Raw genomic sequence first — 24,020 nt, forward strand, 5'->3', positions numbered from 1 at the left:
TTGAAAGAGCAAATTTGTCTTGTCGTCTGAACCGGCGGGCATTACGTGTTGTCTGTTCCACACTGCCGACGTGTTTTTTTTTTTTTTTTTAAATAACTTTATTGGCCGTCAGATATTTACAGGACTACGCCAAAAGACACGCGACAAGGCTAAAAATAAAACTAGCTTTTGGTTTCAAATATACTGTGCACGATGGCGACGCGGAGTAAATGTCTTTTGCGGAGCTGATCAATGATCGGCGAATTATGACATTAAAGCCGATCCGCATAAAATGCTAATTATCGGCCGATAAGGCTGATAAAATCGGTGTAAAGTTTAATAAAAACATGCATGTTAGGCTCTTTGAAGACTAAATTGTCATAGCTGTGAATGTGAGTGTAGATGCTTGTTTGTCTACATGTTCCGTGCAATTAGCCGGCGACCAGTCCAGGGTGTAGCCCGCATCTCTCACCACACGTCAGCTGAGGACAAGAACTATAGGAAATGTATGGATGGGTATTACGAGGGTTGATGGTTTGGGTCTGTTGTCCGCCAATTGAGGACAATGCGGTCTAGGTTGCGGTTTGAATCACAATCACATGCCGGAAAGAGAGTAGAATGGCTTATCCAGAAGCAGCACAATGCTGATAATTCACCCAGATAAAGCACATCTTTGCTGAATGGAATGTTACTCAGATAACAAGCCTGTCGCAACTCTTTGTTTACTGATGCCGAGATTGGACTTGACAGATAAACTGACGCAAAAGGCCAAACTGTTAAGCTTCATTGAATTTGCTTAGTTCAGTTGTTCACTCAAGAGGTTAAAATCTATATTGGTGATTGCTGGTGACTTGGAGAGGACTCCTCTGTGCTTTTATAGTTCAGCACAGTGATGACTAAGCAGCCTTTATGCGGTCTTGGATGACTGAGAGCAACAGTTTGACTTAATATCACAGCAGTAACAATAATAATAATACTGTTACCTCTGGTCCGCTAGAATTTGCCTCAAATAAAGTTACGCGTGGTCCTTCCGTCATTGTCCTAAATAGAGATGAAATGATATGAAAATAACTTTTGCGATTATTGTGACCAAAAATATCACAGTTGCTCAAGGAAATGTAAACAAAAACAATCACAGATATGTGCACCTTAAGCACTGTAACACGCCTACGCACTTTTCATTTGTTAAAAATTGTAAACTATGGCAACCAAAATACATTTTCATGCACGCAAGATCCGTAAATACTGTAAGTTACAGCAGAGCACGTGACGTCGATCCCTTGGTTGGTCACAAGAATGTAAACAGATTTGCTTTATGGCCTAGTGAGTGAATAAACGACACAAATAAACAAAATGGAGTATTTATTGATAACTGTAATAATTAACTGGATAATCTAGCACAGTGATTCCAAACCAGTTTGCTGAGGCACTTTAGGCTACGTTCACAATGCAGGGCCTGATGCCCAATTTTTTAAAGTCAAGTCAGATCTTCTTATGTAGTCATTGAAATTACAAAAACAAATGTGACTTCTACTGTGAACGAAATGTTTCTGTGAAGTGACACACATACGCACAAAATGTCACATTGTGCATGCGCACAAACACGAGGTGGTGTGTTTTTACGGAATTAAATATGGCCCCGCATGCAGGTCGCAATTGTGGCAATTTCAAGGATTTGTGCTTGAACTGACTGGTCCCCGTCCATACATTTATCAGTTCTAAACCATATTCTTTTCACCACTGACTGTTTTCTGCTCCTTTGTCCGCCTTTGCTTGTCATGGGTGTCTGTTTTGTCAAACAATTTTGAAGTTTTTTGGCTTTTGATGACATATCGGTCGGATGAGTGCGACCTGAGCATCCAGACTGCACTCACATCGGACAGGTCTGATTTATGTCAACGTACAAAAAGAGGCCTGGGTCTGACTTGGAAAAAATAAATAAATTGTACTGTTTACATTGCATTGACATAAAAAAGTCAGATACATGTCACATTGGGCAAAAATGGAATTGACCTGCAGTGTGAACATAGCCTTAATGTGCTGTGAGAGGTCATCGTGTGTGCCAAGAGAAATTATCCAATTTCACTTATCTGATGTGAAAATTGTTTGTTTTTCTATTTATACCAGCAACGTATCATGACAACATGAACAATTAAATGCTCTTCCACTAGATGGCAGAAGGTACAATTAAACCTGTGTATCCACATGTTGTCATTCATACAACAGAATAAAAACTTTTTTGTTCCTCTAAACAGGTAAAGATTTCACACTAAGTAAATCTGAGATTGAGATTTTTTAAGCATACTTTTTGTGAATTTTTGATGCTGGTGTGCTGTGGGCTTTTTGAAGTGTAAAATATGTGCCTTGGGTCAATAAAGGTTGGGAAAAATTCATCTAGCAGGCTACAACACACCAGCACTTTAAAAGCACAACTCAAACACAAAACAAGACACTAGCATGCCAAACTGAAGACGTATCCTTTAAGAAAGGGTCTAATCTGTTAATATCCCACCTGTTGATATGATGAATTTCAAGCATATCAATAATGTCTCTCTTAATCCTGTTAGCTGACTATGCTATTGCTAATAACACGCTGCGTCATAGTGTCTGAAGACGAGCCGGCGACAGAGCTGTTTACTCTGAGACTCTATTAACAATATAAAATGCTAACTGTTAGAATTTTTTTCAGTTTTATAAGTAAACCGTTTCATCCCTAATCCTAAATACGGGATATGCGCAACCAACTTGTGCATCCGCACTTTTGTAGAATATCATAACACCTCATTAAACAACACGTTCATGTAAAGGCTGATGCTGTTCCGCTCACGGGCTGTTGGTGACGGTAGCGTGCAATACGATTTTTACAAATACAATACCACGCACACCAAGCTTTTTTTCAGTCGCTCCCATCCGCTGGATCTGGTGGGCCACTGCGCGGTGTGGCCGCAATGAAAGCGGACTGTATTCAATTCAAATGAAATTCAAACAACGTAATGTCATAGATAACACTAACCAAAGAGAAGGCATATAGTTGTTGACAAGATGGTGGACGCAGAAAGCTGGAAGAGACATCAGTGTGACTGTAGACTGACTGACGGGTGGCCGTAAGCCTCCAATTAACCCAGGAAGGCAGGAAAATGGGATGCAGGTAATTGAATGTGGCTGCTTCACTGCTCGGCCAGGTCCCCGTGTCGGTGCCTGATGGACCCCTCATCTCTTACATGGCTTGAATCCGCCATCCACAGTCCATTTATCTCCTTGGCCACCCCTGTCTGTCTGTCTGCACATAAACAGATGTAATATATGATTCCCAATCTCTTTAGCTAACCTCATTTCCACTTGCTGCAGCTCCAGTAAATTACAATTGTATGACAAATGCCCCAAAAGAACTTTAGATACTAAATCATCAAAGTGCTTGTGTGTATGGGTTCAGTTTTGTGCCACTCTGTTTCGCTGTAATCATATCCAGTTGCTACCAGAACTAAATGACCACCTCCTCCTTTATTTGTCTTAAATTGTTAATAAACGTACAAAAGTAATGAGTAACATTATCGCCGGCCATATAATATGCCCTATCATGACATCAAATATCTAAGAGAATACAGATAACATTGAAAGCATTTGAAAAATACCCTTCTTCTGTTCTTGTCTGACATATTTATTTTCTGTTATATGTGCACGTTACAATTAACCTTAAGAAAGTCTTATTTATATATTAATAATGACACTATGCTTTTAGCTGCTGACATTATAATTACGTGGAATCTTGGCTGGTTTGTATTCCAAGCATCACTAGAATTTGAATGTTAAATGCTGAGATGCTATCGCCAAGCCAAAAAGGCTTTAGACTCGAAAAAAATGAACTGCTGGTCAATACAATACAGCTCTCATTCAAAATCCCCAGATACTACTTAAATATCCCCGTGTAAATATACCCACGGGGGGGGGAAGGGGGGTGCTGTATGATCAAGGATAACAACAAATCAAAGAAATCAATGTGGAAATCAGATTTGATGCTTGGTAAGGGCTTTGAGGCAAGGACACATGATCATTGAAACATTATTGCTCCCCCCCATGGTCTCATCTTTGATCTTCTTGCGTCGCTCACAAGAAAAAGTCCAAAATTTTCTAGTATGTGTTTGGGAAACTCCAGACAAATCACACCTTTTGTTCTTTTGTCTTTTAAAAATGTGTGGAAGAATAATATCAGACAAGTTGAAGATGAATTGGCCCTCGCACACCTGTGCCAGTAGTTTTATGGCATGTCATCAAACTTTGCATGTCATCAAACTTCCACTCACATAAATGTACTGTAGCTCAGAGACTAATAATGTTTGGCGTAAGAGGACCTTGACCCGGAAGCTCTCGTTAAGTTAAATGATTACTGCTGTTGTGGTTGAGTCCAAAGTTAAATGACTATTGGCAGACCCATCATCGTTATCCTATATTTTGTAGCATTGTTATCTCTTTAACATATGTGGGAAAGATTCCAGGTTAACCATTTAAAGCCTCACCCTTGGCAACGCGCAAGTCGATTTAGATGTGCTATTTATATTTGAGATTAATGTTTTTTTTTATGAAACAATGTCTAGAAGTGAGATTACATTATTTAGGTGTAGAATGGTGTTCTTATGCTGCTGTTATCAAAAGTCCATAGCTGCAGTTTTATGCCGAGTGTTTAGTGTTTACTGTAGTATCAGGGATCATCATCTATTAATATGCCAGCTGTTTAGCCATTATTCTACAATGCAAACCAATGCCATTGTTTTGCAACTTCAGGAGCAAAATGGTACCTATCAACCAAAAACTCACCCCTTAAGAAAACATATTTGAGACACGGTCGGTCATGTTCAGAGCTACTCTTTGAAGCACGGTCGGTCGGGCTCAGAGCTATTATTTTACAAATGGTTTATCTAGAGCTACACTTTTCCAGATGGTCTTTGTCGGTCATTTTCAGAGCTACCCTTTGAAACATGGTCATTTCATGTTCAAACCATCTTTGTGAGACAGCCGGTCATTCTCAGAGATGCTCTTTGACACATTTGTTCATGTTCAGAGCTATTTTTTTTAAACATGGTTGGTCGTGTTCAGAGCTACTCTTTGACTCATGGTTGGTCATGTTCAGAGGTACTCTTTGAATCATGGTCGGTCATGTTATAAGATTTGACACATGGTCAATCATGTTCAGAGCTACACGTTGACACATTGTCTTTGGTCGTCAGAGCTACCGTGACATTCAGTGCTATTCTTTTGACACAGTCGATCATGTTTAGGGCCACTCTTTGACATTCAGGACTACTCTTTGACACACTGTCGTGTCATGTTCAAAGCTACTCTTTGGCACTGTTGGCCATGCTCAGAGAGGCTCTTTGACACTCAGTCGGTCATATTCAGAGCTACTGTAACACATGGTGGATCACAATCAGAGGTACTCTGAGTCATGGTTGTTCTTGTTCAGAGCTACTCTTTGACACAGTCATGTTCAGAGCTACTCTTTGACACAGTCATGTTCAGAGCTACTCATTGACACATGGTTAGTCAGCTTCGGGGCTACTCTTTAACACACGGTCACGGTTGTGTTCAGAGCTACTCTTTGACATATGGTTGGTTGTGTTAAGAGCTGCTTTTTGACACAGATTATTCATTCATGTTCAGTGCTACTTTTTGACATAGTCATGTTTAGAGCTACTCTTGGACACATGGTCGATCATCTTCAGAGTTATATTTTGTCACGTAGTCTTTGTCGGTCATATTCAGAGCTCCTTGAGATTCAGTGCTACTCTTTGACACATGGTCGGTCATAGTCAGGGCTACTCTGACATTTGGAGCTATTCTTTGACATGTGGTTGGTCATGTTCAGAGCTACACCTTGACACATGGTCTTGTCATGTTCAAAGATATTCTCTCCGGATGTTCATTTCCAGAAAATGCGTTTATTGTTTGCATTACCAAAGAGTCTGTGTGTCTGTTGATCTTCCAAGGCGATTCAGCCTGCCAGTAGTGTACAATTAATCACCTAGCAACCAGACATGGCTCCTGACCTTCTGTGCAGTGCATTGCTTAATGGATGAGCCGTTACCCTTTGGTTGGTTGTAATAACCTCGCTGCTTGAAGGCTCCCAGGAGGGAGTGAGGGCCAAGGACACTAGCGTGGCGGTCATTAACAAGCAGCAACCAGGAATGACGAGTCAAGTTGGGGAATGTGACCACCTATGTTCTACACTTACCAAAAGACACTTGAGACCGTTCCTTCACGTGTGTTGTTGTACACTGCAAGCCCCCCACTGCCCACTTCCACTTATTCAGTCTCCTGTGTTGTGCTCTATCGCCCATGTCAAGTGAAGGCCAGTGTTGGAGTCATGCAGGAGAGATGTAACAATGTGTCATCTGTCACCCCTCAGCTTCTTTTTGGCCGCCGACTGAGATTCCTTGAGGGTTTTAGGAAAATTCCCAAAGGTTTTTTTTTCCCGGTCAGCTTGCATAGTCTTGTCTTTGTTAGGCAGCCATAAATTTAAATTTGTTACTTAATGTTTAATTCCTAAATCCAGCACTGATAGCGCTAATGCTGGAAGCAGTGTGGTTAATGAGTTTCTTTATCCAGTGGGGACTACTCTGTGTTGTCCACAAGGACTCCACGACCGTGCATCATTGTTTGCATTGTGAGGTTCTTTGTGTGCGCTTGTATTATCAACATTTTGCTTAGCAGTATTACTTAGTGGTTACTGCTTGGGCTAGTTATGTGGGCTAGGCTAACCATTCAAAGCATTTGTATTCAATAGGAGATGCGATCAAGTGCAAGAACAGTGAATCATTTAGCCATCAGTTTTCTAAATTGCTTAACCTCATTAGTTTGGAGCCTTCAGTCAGTATCCCAGTTGACTTTGGACAAGAGGTGGGGTACACCTTTGATTGGACAATAGACTTGACAAACAACCATTCACACTCACCTTCATGCCCATGGACAATTTAGTCTTCAATGACGCTAAAATGCATGATTTTGGAATGTTATTAGGAAGCTGGCCTACACAGAGAAAATATGCAACAACATGCAAATTCCACAAAGGAGGGCCTGAGCCAATGTTCAAAACCGGGACCTCGAAACTGTGAGGCAGATGTGCTAACCACTGTGCTATCCAACAATCAATCAAACAAATTTAATATTTTGGTCACCCTGTTTAGTTTTATTACATGGTTTTTTTTTTAAACCAGAGTAATCATAAAATTTGTCAAAACAATTGAAAAAATGAATAGAAAATTTTGTATATTACTACTTTAGGTTGAAGACCATCAATTGCGGGGGTGGTCAACCTCTGAATAGTCTTGACATTTTTCATACAGAGAATTTAATATAAATTGTTGCATAAATATAAAAAATAAGTTAATCGCTTATTCACTGCCACTGACTGCTTTTGCCCTCGGAGGGTTGGCAGTGAATGAGTTAGTTTTAAAATGTGTCTCAACTCAAGACGTAATGCGAAGGTGGTTTTTTTGTCACCTTTTTAATCGTTTTCATGTCTCACGTGTAAAAAGAGAAGTTAACCACTGTAATATATATACCTTTTGATGCTTTGACCCCTTCTGGAAGCCGTCACCTTATCGTGGTGGAGGGGTTTGTGTGTCACCATGATCCTACGAGCTAAGTTCTCTGGGGCTTCACGCCCCTAGTAGGGTCACCCATGGCAAACAGTTACTAGGTGAGGTACCAGACAAAGCACGGCTACAAAAACCCCTATGAAGAAAGAAACAAATGGATCTAGGTTTCCTTAGCCCGGACGTGGGTCACCGGGGCCCCCCCTCTGGAGCCAGGCCTTGAGGTGGGGCTCGAAGGCGAGCGCCTGGTGGCCGTGCCTGCACCCATGGGGCCCGGCTGGGCACAGCCCGAAAGGGTAAAGTGGGTCCCCCTTCCCATGGGCTCACGACCTGTGGGAGGGGCCATAGGGGTCGGGTGCAGTGCGAGCTGGGCGGCGGCCGAAGGCAGGGAAGTTGGCTCTAGGGACGTGGAATATCACCTCTCTGGCAGGGAAGGAGCCCGAGCTGGTGTGTGAGGTCGAGAAGTTCTGACTAGATATAGTCGGATTCGTCTCCACACACAGCTTGGGCTCTGGTACCAGTCCTCTCAAGAGGGGTTGGACTCTCTTCCAGTCTGGAGTTTCCCACGGTGAGAGGCGCCGAGCAGGTGTGGGTATACTTGTTGCCCACGGTGAGAGGCGGCGAGCAGCTTTGGGTATACTTAGTGCCCCTCCGGCTTGGCGCCTGTATGTTGGGGTTCACCCCGGTGGACGAGAGGGTAGCCTCCCTCCGCCTTTGGGTGGGGGGGACGGGTGCCAGCTGTTGTTTGTGCCTATGCACCAAACAGCAGTTCAGAGTACTTTGGGAGTATGGGGTACCGAACCCCATACTCGTACCAATAAAGAAGGAGCTAAGCCGAAAGGCGAAGCTCTCCATTTACCGGTCGATCTATGTTCCTACCCTCACCTATGGTCACGAGCCGTAGGACCGAAGGAGCAAGATCCCGGATACAAGCGGCCGAAATGAGTTTCCTCCGCAGAGTGTCCGGGCTCTCTCCCTTAGAGATAGGGTGAGAAGCTCGGTCATCCGGGAGGATCTCAGAGTAGATCCGCTGCTCCTCCTCCATCGAGAGGAGCCAGATGAGGTGGCTGGGGCATCTGATTCGGATGCCTCCCGGACGCCTCCCCGGTGAGGTGTTCAGAATCAGAATCATCTTTATTTGCCAAGTATGTCCAAAAAACACACAAGGAATTTGTCTCCGGTAGTCGGAGCCGCTCTAGTACGACAACAGACAGTCAATTGATAGAGAACACTTTTGAGACATAAAGACATTGACAAAAAAAAAACAAAAAAAACAGTTACTGAGCAGTAAAGGGTTGCTAGTTATCTGGTAATGCCGGTACTTTTTTTTTTTTTTTTTTTTTTTTGACAATCGTGCAAAAAGATGCCAAAAAGAGGTCCTCTAGCACTTAGAGCAAGCGTGTAGAAATCTGTTACTGAAAATTAGACCGGTAGGACGGTCACTCGTAAAATATGTCAAGTAAAACAAAAGCACAAGTGCTATGCATGTCCGTCTGACTCTAGCTAAAGCACAGCCTAAATCTCTCATCAGCTGTGAATTAGTAAATTCATCAAATGCCCTCCCGTAACAGAGAAAAGACATAATATACTGCAGCGCAGGGCGTCACTAGGTTTTATAGAGAGGAGGAGCTTAGCCCCCAGGAGATGCACAGGATATGAGCGAACGTAGCATTCAACCACAAACTTCAAAAACAGCTATTGTAAATAAGACTTGAGATTGTTTTTCAATTTCAATTGCTTTAACAAAGATACAATACCGATACTGTGTGAAGCTTTTAGACCACCAATACATCCATCTCGGGCTGTCACTATCGAGTCTTTTTAGAATTGATTCTCCTATTTGATTATGGTCGAATCATCTAAAACCCCAATTCCAATGAAGTTGAGACGTTGTGTTAAACATAAATAAAAACAGAATACAATGATTTGCAAATCATATTCAACCTATATTTAATTGAATACACTACAAAGAAAAGCTATTTAATGTTCAAACTGATTAATTTTATTGTTTTTAGCAAATAATCATTAACTTAGAATTTTATGGCTGCAACACGTGCCCAAAAAGCTGGGACAGGTGGCAAAAAAGACTGAGAAAGTTGAGGAATGCTCATCAAAGACTTGTTTGGAACATCCCACAGGTGAACAGGCTAATTGGGAACAAGTGGGTGCCATGATTGGGTATAAATGGAGCTTCCGTGAATTGGAGATTCACTCCACTCCACTCGTTGCCTGTAATAATGACACCTGGTTGAACTCGTTATCAGTATAAAAGACACCTGTCCACAACCTCAAATAGTCACACTCCAAACTCCACTATGGCCAATACCAAAGATCTGTCAAAGGACACCAGAAACAAAATTTTAGACCTGCACCAGGCTGGGAAAACTCAGTCTGCAATAGGTAAGCAGCTTGGTATGAAGAAATCAACTGTGGGAGCAATTATTAGAAAATGGAAGACATACAAGACCACTGATAATCTCCCTCGATCTAGGGCTCCACGCAAGATCTCACCACGTGGGGTCAAAATGATCACAAGAACGGTAAGCAAAAATCCCAGAACCACACGGGTGACATAGTGAATGACCTGCAGAGAGCTGGGACCAAAGTAACAAAGGCAGCCATCAGTAACACACTAAGCCGCCAGGGACGCAAATTCTGCAGTGCCAGACATGTCCCCCTTCTTAAGCCAGTACATGTCCAGGCCCGTCTGAAGTTTTCTAGAGAGGATCCAGAAGAGGATTGGGAGAATGTCATATGGTCAGATGAAACCAAAATAGAACATTTTGGTAAAAACTCAACTTGTCATGTTTGGAGGAGAAAGAATGCTGAGTTGCATCCAAAGAACACCATACCTACTGTGAAGCATGGGGGTTAAAACATCATGTTTTTGGGCTGTTTTCCTGCAAAGGGACCAGGACGACTGATCCGTGTAAAGGAAAGAATAAATGGGGCCATGTAGATTTTGAGTGAAAACCTCCTTCCATAAGCAAGGGCATTGAAGATGAAACGTCGCTGGTTCTTTCAGCATGACAATGATCCCAAACACACTGCCTGGGCAACGAGGGAGTGGCTCCGTAAGAACCATTTCAAGGTCCTGGAGTGGCCTAGCCAGTCTCCAGATCTCAACCCCATAGAAAATCTTTGGAGGGAGTTGAAAGTCTGTGTTGCCCAGCGACAGCCCCAACCCCGCCTCTCGCTCGATGTCCGCTGAGATTGGCGCCAGCACACCTGCAACCCTCGTGAGGATAAGCGGTTAAGAAAATGGATGGATGGAGGAAGTTAATGTGGTGAGCATGTCACTTACGCCACACTCAATTGCTTGTTTAGCAGAGTTTGAGACTCCTTCTCAGATGGATCTGTAGTTTGTCTGGTCGCTGTGGTTTGGTTCCCGGTCCAAGTGCTGAAAGGGTTTTGCTGGTCGCCGTGACAACCAGTCACCTTTTAATGTAATGAGCCAGTTCCCGATAGATGCTGACATTGAGTTATTTGTAGCTAAATGCCCGTTAGCCTCCAGTAAAGATCAGTGTTGAAGTACCTTTAGAATAGACAGTCATGCTTATGATAGCTTTAGGGATTAGTTGTGTAATTCCCATACCACGCATCAGATTGCATAGGAAAACACATATAGTTCCTCTTATCAAAGGCTGTCTTTCAGTGCAGCTGTCTGCTCAGTTGGCGGTGCACTCTGTGTAAGAGCTATGAAAAGACAATCCTCTGCCCCTGACATGTTCATTTCGGAAATTCCAGTTGTGCGTTCCCGCCACAGACATTGAATTGTTGGGCTTGCATGCTCGAACAGTAATAGCGTTGTCTATGAGATGTAAATATAAACAGCTCCCTCCCCCGACTGCTTGTATTCCCATTAAACCATTCCTCATGTCTTGCTTGGGCTCACTGTATTACGAAGTGCACTTGTAATGTGGGCATTGATGCAATGTAGTCCTTGTCTAAAACTAGAATGGCACTAGCCAAGGTCTGAACAATCTTAATATGGATCACAAGGACATTGTACATTCTTAAGATACACCCCAACAAATAGGCTTGATTTTGTCATTTAGCTTTCATTGAGAATATATGCTTAAATGGAATCCTAGAATCATAATCCAAGGGCATATCTCACCACAATTTTTGGCTTCACAGAAACTGCCCCAAAAGGCACTTTTATCAACGTTGTAAAATGTATACATGTTCTGGAGCAAGGCTGACTGACTATTGATAAATATTTAATGTACCACCTTGTGTGGTATTTTGTCTTGCATTATTCATATTTGCGTTATCTTGTAGATCACCCCTGGACCACGTGCAGTATATATATTTTTTTGTGAGCATTTGGTATTTGTCTTCCCCCCCCCCCTTTTTGTTCATATTCTGCATTTAAAACCTATAATGAAAACATACGTTACAAAAAATAGTTTTTTTTCTAAAAATCTGGCCTCAAAATGTTTTTGGAGTAAATGATGAAAAATGGTTCTGTAAAAAAAGCATACGTGTTAGATAGGTAATAGTCAATTATCCCACTAATTGATTGATAGAAATTAAGTCGCTTGTGTATATAATTGACTGGTCAATAACGTCTTCAATCAACTGAGGCAAGATGGGAGTGCAGTACTCGAACAAAATGAAACATGCTAAGGCCTGCTTCCACATTGTGGCAGCTCCTGGTGCAAAGAGGAGTCCAGAACATTCAGAGTGATTCTACCGTTTTGCATAATAATAATAATAGTCAGTCACGTATATGCCGATAGGCGAGGAAAGACTCTGACTATGAGATTGACGTCCCTTTCTCTTTGAAGTCCTTTGTTCCTCTCTTGCGTTGGCTCCAGTTGTCCTGTTGCCTCATTGTGTGGTTTGATTGTGTAACTTTTAGCACTGGAGTGATTGTGTCTATATGAAACTAATTTGTTTCCTTCCCCCATAACCCAAAATTTGGAAAATAAAGAGAATCAAAGCTGAAAGCAACGATGAACGGGCTTTGGCACCCCCTTTTTCACGGTGAGCAATGGCTGTGAGACACCGCTGGGTGACAGTATTGCTGTGTAAGCAACCTCCCGTTCCCTTTCTGTTAGTTTGTCAGGCTTCGTTAAAAGCGTGAGTAGATTTACTTTACTGTGGTTTTGTTATACAGTAATCACCGCATATTCGTGGGTCACTATTCCCCAATTTATCTCGTCACATTTTTTCCTATCCCTACCTATTCGCTGACAAGCTCGCCCATTTTTTTTGGTGCTCTTTCTGAAACTGAAAACTATCAATAGGAATTAGTCTCAAAGAAGTATGCTCAAGTGATACATCTCTGAGAGATGCACTCTATCTGTGAGAAAAGTGTTGAACGTTGGAGAGGAGTTAAGTATAGCTTGGGTTGTTCGTGAAAGTTAGTCTTCTTCACAAGTGCATGATGTCGCACACTTGGGTTGGATTTTTTAAGGCAAATAATGGGTTATCTATTTACCTTTAAGAGTAAAATGTGTTTGAAAGGATATTAAACTATTTCAGTTCATAGCTCATAAATAATTTCACAAAAATGTCATACTGTACTCGGCGTTTTAGGCCACGAAAAAAAGCTACAAAAAAAAAATTTTTTTTTTTTTTTACTGTACAGTAATATGGGTGCATATGACTTCAAAGAAAAGTGCTTCATTGGATCGGACAATCAGCTATATCGGATGACCACCCCATGAGCATGTACTATCACTCAAGGTTTTATGATCGCGATAAGAGTACCTATAAAAATAGGTTAAACACAGTTTGGGAAAGCCAACAAATGGAAAGCCATTGCTGAAAAGTGACGAGACGAGCAAGCTCAGCAGGAATTGGGCCCAATCCATGTGACGTAAAACACTACCTCGCTTGCTCGCACAAACAAATCAACCGTCAAGTAAAACGAGCTGCTCGCTAAAGATGATTGAACCGCAGCAGGGCGGGGCTTGCTATCAAAACAATGCAAATGTAAGCTCGAGTTTCAGGGGAGTGTTATTAACGCCACTATTTTCTTCACTCTAAAGTTGGCGGCTAAACTGCAGTTTTAATAATATAAAAAAAAGACGTGTGAAACCTAAAATGCCATTATTCATAAAACGATAAGCAAATGTGTCAGCTCTGCCATATGGGATGTAAAATATGACCCTGAGAACCACCAGATAAAAGGTTATTTCATTACTTGGAACGCACTCAAAATTGAATTTGTTTGGAATGAGGAAAACATTTGGATTTTGATATTTTCCTTTCCTTTGTCTCACTTCATTTTAGAAATCTAAATCATCGAGTTGTCACGCCGCTTTGTCAGGTTTGTCAATGAAACATGTTTTGGAATCAGTTTTCATAAAGCGATAGTGTCACAATGTGTCACACGCTTCATCTCCTCTTGACAACCTTGAGCTTGCCGAGCAGGGCATGTTATAAAGCTTTGAGCCACGTGAAAGGGGAGCACAAAGTGTTTGCCTGTTCCTGCAAGCAATGACTATTCACAACATTGGTTGGTTTGAAATCATAGTGTAAGGAAATGCACACACATTTGTAATTCTAATTTTCAAAGAATTACTTGATATTAATGTCTTAGGGCAATGATTCTCAGTGTGGGCTCCCCTCTAGTGGTGTGTGACAGAATTACTGCTCAAGTACAATTGGGTTGTATTTAACTTTCTAATACAATGCATTTCCATGTAATCTTTAAGAACGGTTTGTTTTCAAATTTACTGTATTTTGGTACATTTTTATTTAACTTATGTGCAATTGATTATAATAAAACCACTATTTGTTTTTTTTACTTTCCTTTTTAGTACAGTGCTAATAATTAAACTGTGTATAATAATTAAACTGTGTATAATGTTACATTAACTTAAAATAATAAGTAAATATACTTTTTATGGGTAAAACCATTCCATCTCATGCAAACGAGCCACTACTCATGACCGAACGAGGGCAAAATAAAAAATAAAGATTAACTCGTGGACGCAGTAGCATTTCTTCACCAAGTCACTGACTTACACGTGTCGATTTGTAGTGGATCTGTGTATGTGGCACATGCACGGACACAGTGCCAGAGACAAAATACCCTTTTGTCCTCAATACTACTTACTACCTGGCGTAACTACTCGCATTCAGTATTTTATTTTTAATTTCTCATTCTTTTTTTAAAGCCTGTTGAAGCACGTCATGAAAAGCGCAACAAAATACAAAGAAAAGGGGGAAAAACATTCATGACAACTGTAACAACAAACAACTCTCCCATAACTGTGATAAGAAATGACTGTTCAGAATCAGAATCAGAATCATCTTTATTTGCCAAGTATGTCCAAAACACACAAGGAATTTGTCTCCGGTAGTTGGAGCCGCTCTAGTACAACAGACAGTCAATTTACAGAACACTTTGGAGACATAAAGACATTAACAAAAAACAACAACAAACAACAATTGTGCAAAAAGATGCAGAGTCCTCAGTTCGAATGGCTAATATCGCAATAGTCCGGTGCAATGACCATTGTGCAAAGGGCACTGAGACTTCAAGGAGTGTATGCGGTTTAAAGTGACGAGTAGTGCGATAATCTGGGACAATGGTTGTGCAAATGTTACAGATACTCCTCAATCAGTGTGCAAATGGAGCAGATACTACTCTGGCATGAGTGGCCACTATATGCAAATAGTGCAGCACGGCGAGACAACTACAGTGAGTGCACGAGTAATACATAATACAGAAATGTGACAACGAACTCAAGTCAAAAAATTGCCAGCTTGTTGTAATGGAATTGTAAGTTAGCTGTTCAAGAAGTTGATTGCAAGAGGGAAGAAGCTGTTGGAATGTCTACTAGTTCTAGTTTGCATTGATCGGTAGCGCCTACCTGAGGGAAGGAGCTGGAAGAGCTGGTGACCAGGGTGGGGAGGGTCCGAGAGGATTTTGCACGCCCTTGTCTTAGTTCTGGCAGCGTGCAAGTCCTCAAGGGTGGGTAGGGGGGTACCGACAATCCTTTCAGCAGTTTTGATTGTCCGTTGCAGTCGGAGTTTGTCCTTTTTTGTAGCAGCACCAAACCAGACTGTGATGGAAGAACACAGGACTGATTCGATGACCGCTGTGTAGAACTGTCTCAGCAGCTCCGGTGGCAGGCCATGCTTTCTCAGAAGCCGCAGGAAGTACATCCTCTGCTGGGCCTTTTTGAGGACGGAGTTGATGTTGGTCGCCCACTTCAGGTCCTGGGAGATTGTAATTCCCAGGAACTTGAAGGTCTCGAGGGGCAGCTGTGGCGAAGGATGCCTCCTGAAGTCCACGATCATCTCTACAGTCTTGAGCGTGTTCAGCTCCAGGTTGTGTCGGCCGCACCACAGCTCCAGCCGCTCCGCTTCCTGTCGATATGCAGACTCGTCACCGTCCTTGATGAGGCCGATGACAGTGGTGTCATCTGCAAACTTCAGGAGTTTGACAGTCGGGTTCGCTGAGGTGCAGTCGTTCGTGTAGAGAGAGAAGAGCAGCGGAGAGAGGACACAACCTTGGGGCGCCCCAGTGCTGATGCTGCGTGTGGATGAGGTGGCCTCCCCCAGCCTGACCTGCTGTGTCCTGCCCGTCAGAAAGCTGTAAATCCACTGGCAGATGGCAGGTGAGACACTGAGCTGGAGAAGCTTGGATGAAAGGAGTTCAGGGATGATGGTGTTGAACGCTGAGCTGAAGTCCACGAACAGGATCCTCGCGTAGGTCCCTGCACTGTCGAGGTGTTCTAGGATGAAGTGCAGTCCCATGTTGACTGCACCATCCGCAGATCTGTTCGCTTGGTAGGCAAACTGCAGGGGGTCCAGCAGGGGACCTGTGACACTCTTGAGGTGGTCCAGCACAAGACGTTCAAAGGACTTCATGACCACAGATGTCAAAGCGACAGGCCTGTAGTCATTCAGACCCGAGATTGCAGGTTTCTTGGGGACTGGGATGATGGTGGAGCGTTTGAAGCAGGATGGAACTTCGCACATTTCCAGTGATCTGTTGAAGATCTGAGTGAAGACTGGCGCGAGCTGGTCCGCGCAGACTTTGAGGCAGGATGGAGACACGTGGTCCGGGCCTGCCGCTTTGTTAATCTTTTGTTGTTTGAAGATGCGTCTCACATCCTGTTCATGGATGGTTAACGCAGAGGTCAGAGGTGTGATTGTGGTCGCGGGTGCGGCCGGATTGGTGTGTGGTGCTCCTAGCTGTGTCTTTTCTCATGTTCTTATTTGTTTAATAGACTTTGTTTTGAGGCTGCCGTTACTTTTGGAATAAGTGTCACATAAAGTGTCACTTAAATTCTTTGAGGAGGTACCCTAAAGTCTCAGACGTTGTGACTTCTGAGGTGTATTTTTGGGCGAATTCTGATTTGTACGACTTGAGAGGTGTTCCATTTTAACTCATTCACTGCCAGCCTTCCCAGTTAACATGGATATTTGACTTCTAAAGCCGGCAGTGAATGTGTTAATTTAAGCGTTATATTGTGAAGTGAGTGAATTTTGCTATTATACCATGCTTATTAATTCCCCCTTTTGCACAGATTTTTTTTTATACCGCTTTTCTGAGTTTCTGCAATGGCTTGACAGTTGCAGCGTTACAGCACCACCTGTTACTTAATCAAGCCTTTGACAACCTGTGAATCAATTTTCAACTAGTGTAAATTAATGTTGTGTTTTACAACTACCTGTGAAGATGTGGAAATCACATTCATTAGTTCCCATGGGCTTCCACCGAGAAAACTAAATGGCCTTTTTGAGGGCTTTCCAATACTACTCAAAAACAAATTTTGCAGGTCTGTTCATGCTGGTAAAAATTTACCACTTTTTAGGGTTTGTTCGCATCAACCCCCCTCGGCTCAGTAGCCCCCTTTTGAATTTTTGCATTTGTTAGACCTACAAAAAAAGTTTCAAGAATCCATACCATAAAACACACAGGAAGTCTTCTATTTTGGTTTGAATTTTAGGTTCATTTTGGCCATTTCAGGAGGTCCTTGAAAGAAAAACTTTTTGTCCCATTACAACCAAATTTGAAATAATTTTACTACACAGATGGAGAATGCTATCTTGCCAAGAATTAGTTTTTGTCAGAGATTTAGTCCGACTGCTACCAATTTAGAAATATACAGTACTAAATACAAACACCACTGTCTTTTCCTAATCTCCTCAGGTTTTCACCTCATTCCTCGCCTCCCTGGGATCGTGCCCGAAAGCTGCCTGCTTATCCTGGTGGGCCTGTTGGTGGGCGGACTTATCAAACTGGCCGGCCAACAGGTGCCGCCAGTGCTGGACTCCAACTTGTTCTTCTTCTGCCTGCTGCCGCCCATCATCCTGGATGCCGGCTACTTCCTGCCCATCCGCCCCTTCATGGAGAACCTGGGCACCATCTTGATGTTTGCTGTGGTAGGCACGCTATGGAACGCCTTCTTTATCGGCGGTCTGCTGTATGCCGTGTGCCAGATCCAGCCCAACAATCCATCCGACCTGCACTCGCTGGAGCTGCTGCCCTGTCTGCTGTTCGGCTCCATCATCTCGGCCGTGGACCCCGTGGCTGTGCTGGCCGTCTTTGAGGAGATACACATCAACGAGCTGCTGCACATCCTGGTGTTTGGTGAATCACTGCTCAACGATGCTGTCACTGTGGTGAGTAATTTCAATTGATAAAGTGGTAGATGTCAACAATGCATCTTTTGGATTTTTCTCATGAGTTCCAATTTTACAAGAGGGCAAAAGTATAGTGAAAAGTTGAACACTTCTTGATTTTCCAATAGGAAATGTAAAATAATCTGGCAGCTCTTTTGGAGTATTTTCAAAGGAGCTATGTTTTGCGTTTTTTCACAATTCAAAACAGTTAACAGGTGTCTTAACATGTCTGACACCCTGGTTGAAATAATTTGGTTTTATTTGATGGTTCTGTCTCATGCCCCCTGTATTGTGAGACCAAGAAGTTGGATACTTGTTGAGCCATGTCTAAAAAAAAAAAAAAAAAAAAAAAAAAAAAAAGCGAATACGAACTGTGAAGCGTACGCTGGCCCCACCCAATGACATCATCGATTGTATTTTCATTCATGGAGGCAGCACTTCACCACTGCCAAATTACACTCTAGCGGATCAATGCATGTGGTGCATGCAGCAGACACGTCGCCAAACATAAATATTGATGTTGACAACTTTGCGGAACGTTTCGAGTATATCGGTTTTACGACAAGGCTATTTGCTAATTGGTGCAACAATTGCAGGCAGCTCTGCTTACCTTTTTCCCGTCACATTGCACTTTCATTAAGACAATGGCTGGAGCTAGAGGATTGCGCTATTTAAGTCAAGTTTTTAGGGCAAGTCACGTTTGAAAAGTCAGTCATTTTGACGTGTGGACTTGGAGAACCCCTCGGAACGTCGGCCCATCCGAGTTTATTGGATATTTTTAACTGAAACTTGTCAGCCGATCGGAGAAGGGATTACCGAGTAGCAGACAAAAAGAAGGGTTCAAGGAGATTTGTTAAAAAATAATGACGCTATTCTGTTTTACTCAAATTAGAAGTTTATTTTACCAGATTTTCTCAAGGCCATATCACACAAACACGTTCCCCAAAAAGGATTTTTGTTTTTTCCCCCCACACAAAAAAATATATTTTTCCTGACCCCAACATCCAATTTTCAAAATTATTGCATAGTACCCAGGTTGACGTGGTCATTCCAACCAGACTCAGCATTTTGACAGATTGTCATTTTTGGGAAATCTTGTCGTATTGCCAATTTGATGCTCGCAAACCTGTCAATCTCAGGATACAATCTCAGTTTCACTGCACAATTAGAGTGGCATCCCTAACATAGAAGGAAATACAGCATCATCCATCCTTCAAAAATATTTAGAGATGCCAACTATTTTTCATTCTTGCCTTGTAGGTGCTGTACCACCTTTTCGAGGAGTACTCTGGCGTGGGCACAGTGACGGTGCTCGACGGGGTGCTGGGCGTCATCTCTTTCTTCGTGGTGGCGCTGGGTGGCATACTGGTGGGCGCCATATATGGCATCCTGGCGGCATTCACCTCACGCTTCACCTCGCACACGCGTGTCATCGAGCCGCTCTTTGTCTTCGTGTACAGCTATATGGCTTACCTGTCGGCCGAGATGTTCCACCTGTCGGGCATCATGGCGTAAGTGTGGCGTCTGTTAAAAAGAAATACAGTTTGACATATGACCCCTTTAATATTGCCTAATGTTTTGGCAACTGTGTTCATGCCATTGGTGCACTGCTGGACCCTGTGTGAGTTACTTCATATAGGTTGCATTTGCAGCACATACTTGTGAAATGCGAAAAACATTGTTTACAGTATATCTCATCAACTTGATTACTTACTCCACATCCGTCCACTTACTATCTCCAATAAATAACAACTTGTGCAATAGTGTTTGTTTTTTTAACTCATACAGATTTTGGTTCAGCAAGGATAATTGACACATTTTCAAAAACAAAAACATTTTAAATGTTTTTGATATACATTTAAAATGCCCACTTCAAAAATAGTACTATGTATTTATTTTATTTTATTCAGTGTTTTTATTTTTGCATTTTTTTGGGAGTGGTGTTGCTAAATTAACAATCTTCTGCTCAGGGTCAAATTGACCCGCTGACTTCATCAAGACATCAAGACTCATGAGTATTTGTATGAACAAAATGACAAAACAAAAAACAAGAACACGACTTGTGTATCTGTGAGTCTCCACGTTTAGAGTGAATCAATTTCAACCCAGAGGCCTATTTAAACCGTGGGTCAATTTGACCTGGGTTGTTTTTAATGACGCAAACAGAAACGGAGACGGGGTGTGGTGGGAGGGAGTCAATAAATATTCATTTTATTAACTCAATTACTCTTGTTCTTCACCTCTCACGGGTCATGTTCACAAATTTTTCATTTTAAAACGCATAGTGACATAAAATGAAATAAAATACATTAGTTATACATGACATTTTTAAATGTATTTTTATGGAGAGATGTTGACAAATTAATGACACCACTTTTGTTCACGGTCAAATTGAACCGCTGACTTAAAAATCAATAATAATAATAACTTTGACTCATCCAGTCCCTTTCAAGGGACCTAAGGAGACAAATCATGAGGGTGTACAAACCGTATGAATAAAATACCCAATAACAAAATAAAAGCTGAGCAATAGGAACACGTGTGTCTATGAATGTCCCCATTTAAAACGGTTCTATTGCACCCGCAATATAACTCGAGCCTTCTAAGGCTGGAGGATTTAGTCAGAAGCAGGCAGGCGTAGGTATGATAGACAGTCTCCCCCGGGATGTCACGGCCAACGCTTGATACTCAGCTCCAAGGGCATTCTTAGCCTCTCATCCCTATTGCACCACCTGGATTTCTCACAGTGTTTTCATCTGTTTAGAATGGGACAAGTTGTCAATGTAAATCCTCTGCTTTCTTTCCCGCGCTCAAATGAAGGCGAGCAGCTATAGAGGTGTATTAGAGGATGCTTTGATGGCTTTTTATTCTTTTGACATAGTACAACCGTAGACTCAAACAGAGAAGTGGTTAGCAGCAGACGAGAACGCGCTTGCGAAATAGCATGTTGTGGAACTCGAGATGGGTAACCAGAGCCCTCGGGACAACATGTATTTATTACAGCGGCAGGAGGTGTTCCCCTCCTGTAGGTAAATTAGAGGGCAGCCAAGAGAGGAATATAGATAAATACATACTAGAAAAGATACATTTTCCACTTAGCTCCCTTAGGAATTGAATTGGAATTCACCATAATGCTTCTTAATACACCCCAGTGGAGCATAGCAATCCCCACATACCATTGGTTTAACACAATATGGCATTGTTATACTCCATAGTCTCCACTTTACAGCACTGCTCCACTTTCTGCTTCTCTAGGATACACAGCTAGAAATGACAAAAATAAGCACGTATCCTGACCTTAGCTGAGCTGTGCCTTAACTCTGGATTCGGCAGTATGATACTCTGCAGTCTCCACTTTGCTGCAGTGCTCAGTTTTCTTGCTGACCTCAAGTCTCAGTGCAAAAAATAATTTTTCATGACACTCTGCTACCTCCAGGTTGATTGCGTGTGGGGCGGTGATGCGGCCATATGTGGAGGCCAACATCTCCCACAAGTCGCACACAACCATCAAGTACTTCCTGAAGATGTGGAGCAGCGTGAGCGAGACACTCATCTTCATCTTCCTTGGCGTGGCCACCGTGGATGGCCAGCACAACTGGAACTGGACCTTCGTCACCGTCACTGTCGTCCTGTGCCTGGTAGCGCGGGTCATAGGTAGGTTGGCATTTCATTGTTGTAAAGGGGGCATATTATGGAAAGTTTACTTTCTAATGGTGTGGATACAAATAGTTGGAAGGCCTACCCACCCATTAAGGACAAAATTAAACAACCAAGGACATCTTTTGTTATTTGCCTGTTTTTGAAAATGCCTGTGAGTGAACTGTTCTGAATTGAGACGTCATACTTTGGCCAATTTACATAATACGACTCATGACTTGGCAGCTACGCTGGGTGAAGATCTGCAACTTTCAAACGTCATCCAGACTACACTGTCTGAAAGACTTTAAAGGCCAAATAAATGTTAAATTAAGTTGTAGGAGGGTATTTGTGTGGTGAGGTGTCTACGGCATGCGCCACATACACAGATACGCTACACTGGTGAGTGAGACAGGACAGCTCCCTCAAAACAGGCTAATTTCAGCTAGAATCAAAACATAAGGTGTAAATTAAATCTTTTATCGTCCTATTTCTGAAAATATGTCTGTAACTGAGCCCTTCAGCACTCCCGTCCCACTTTTACGAAACAGTGTGGCTCAGTTACCGGGCTTGAGACTGCGACCAAATTGGTTGCCTATGCGACCTTTTTTTCAGCTTGTGCGATTAAAATATTTCATCTTGTCGCACTTGCACAAGTGCATGTTTTAATGGTTGAAAGTCAATTTTTTTACACTGCAATCTCTCCTCCTGTATGCTCCTGAGAGAGAGAGGAGTTACAGTGAGAATGAGAGAGAGAGAGAGACCGAAAGAGAGAGATTATGTTTATAGCATGATATGTTCAAAGTTAAAAAGCCCAGACTCCTTTAAAGAGGATTGTCTAGGAAAACAAACTATAATTAAAATGAAGTGCATTAATTGCAGTAGTAATGATTTATCCATGTTCTGTTTGGGACTATGAATTTTAAATCAGTACATTTTACATTTTTTGTTGTCGCTAGTAAATACATTGCATAATAGTGTGACACACAATATATCAACCTTTCTCCTAATCATCATGTCAACCAACTCCTGAGATTTTCCTGTCATAGTCCCAACATTCAAAGTCTAGGCTCTGTGCGTTCCTCTTTTCTTTCTGCCGAAGAACCCGCTTTCCACCCTTTTTCGACTTTGACCCACAGTAGCTGAATTTTCAGCTGCAGGTTGACAGCGCCGGTGGCGGACGTTGTTAACCCGGGCCACGACCGATCTGTTATGGAATTCTTTGGATGAACGCTCATATTTGTTTGGCAAAGGTTTAAGCCGGATGCCCTTCCTGACGCAACCCTCTGCATTTATTCGGGCTTGGGACCGGCCTACAGTTTGCACTGGCTTGTGCCCCCCACAGGGCTGCATTCCCTCTAAGTGGAACAAATGATTAAATAAAAGCCTTTGTTTTTGTTTTTTATAAAATGAATTGACCTGTTTTGTCTGCCACTGCTTGTTACAGACAAACGTTTTGTTCACAGTAAAATATTTTGCAAATGTATTGTCACTCTTACTGTTTATTTCATACGAAACCATAGTATGCCATGGTCATGCTGTGCCTCCTCAAGAACGGTGCAAACAAATCTTCTGCTGGTGCTACCAACTGAAAAAGTTGGTCGCACCAGTGCCACTAGTGCAAAAGTTAGTGTACAGCCCTGATTACTGTACATAATATCGTCCTCCATATTGTTTCTCCTCCTACGACTTGTGCTAAGATCCAGAGCTACTTTCAAGCAACTACTGTATACTGTCTGAAACACTATCATGCAAAAGTACTATCATGTAGAAACAGGTGCAACCCCCCTGCTATGACATCATCACAAAAAGGTGAGCAGCGCTGCATTGTTTTGTTGGATCCACAGATTAGCGTTAGCTAACAGCGCTAGAGTCCTACAAGTGGCACATACTTGATTGCTTGGTAAAGTTGTGACTTGGTAGCTCAGCGAAGATCCAGAGCCATTTTCAAGTGACAACACTTCTGAAACATTATCATGCAGAAGGCACCCACATCAACAGTTTTAGGTTCTGATAAGCGGCACATATGGCTAGGTGAAGTTGTTGACGTGGTGTGGTATATTTGAGTTTGCCGTGCACTACATACACACAGCGTAATGTATGAAGTGCTTCCTCCTTAAGTGAAAATGCTTTTGGTTGTCTGAATCTGCCCTCACTTTTTTTTTTCCAATTTGGGCTCGTCTCTCGCAAGTAGATGCGGCTGTAGTCGGGGCTCCA

The 24,020-nt window shown here is 42.4% G+C and overlaps 1 protein-coding gene across 2 annotated transcripts in view; it reads left to right on the forward strand.

Moving 5' to 3' along the window:
• Window positions 1-24,020, forward strand: part of slc9a1a (solute carrier family 9 member A1a) — a 46,336-nt gene that overhangs the window by 5,755 nt on the left and 16,561 nt on the right. For both annotated transcript variants that reach the window (XM_061776279.1, XM_061776280.1), the window contains exons 2-4: window positions 17,695-18,167; window positions 19,428-19,678; window positions 21,604-21,821. In XM_061776279.1, the coding sequence (XP_061632263.1) occupies window positions 17,695-18,167; window positions 19,428-19,678; window positions 21,604-21,821 (942 nt within the window). The remainder of the gene's footprint in view (window positions 1-17,694; window positions 18,168-19,427; window positions 19,679-21,603; window positions 21,822-24,020) is intronic.

Source organism: Phyllopteryx taeniolatus, chromosome 6 (genome assembly GCF_024500385.1).
Source record: "Phyllopteryx taeniolatus isolate TA_2022b chromosome 6, UOR_Ptae_1.2, whole genome shotgun sequence".
Lineage (NCBI taxonomy): Eukaryota > Metazoa > Chordata > Actinopteri > Syngnathiformes > Syngnathidae > Phyllopteryx > Phyllopteryx taeniolatus.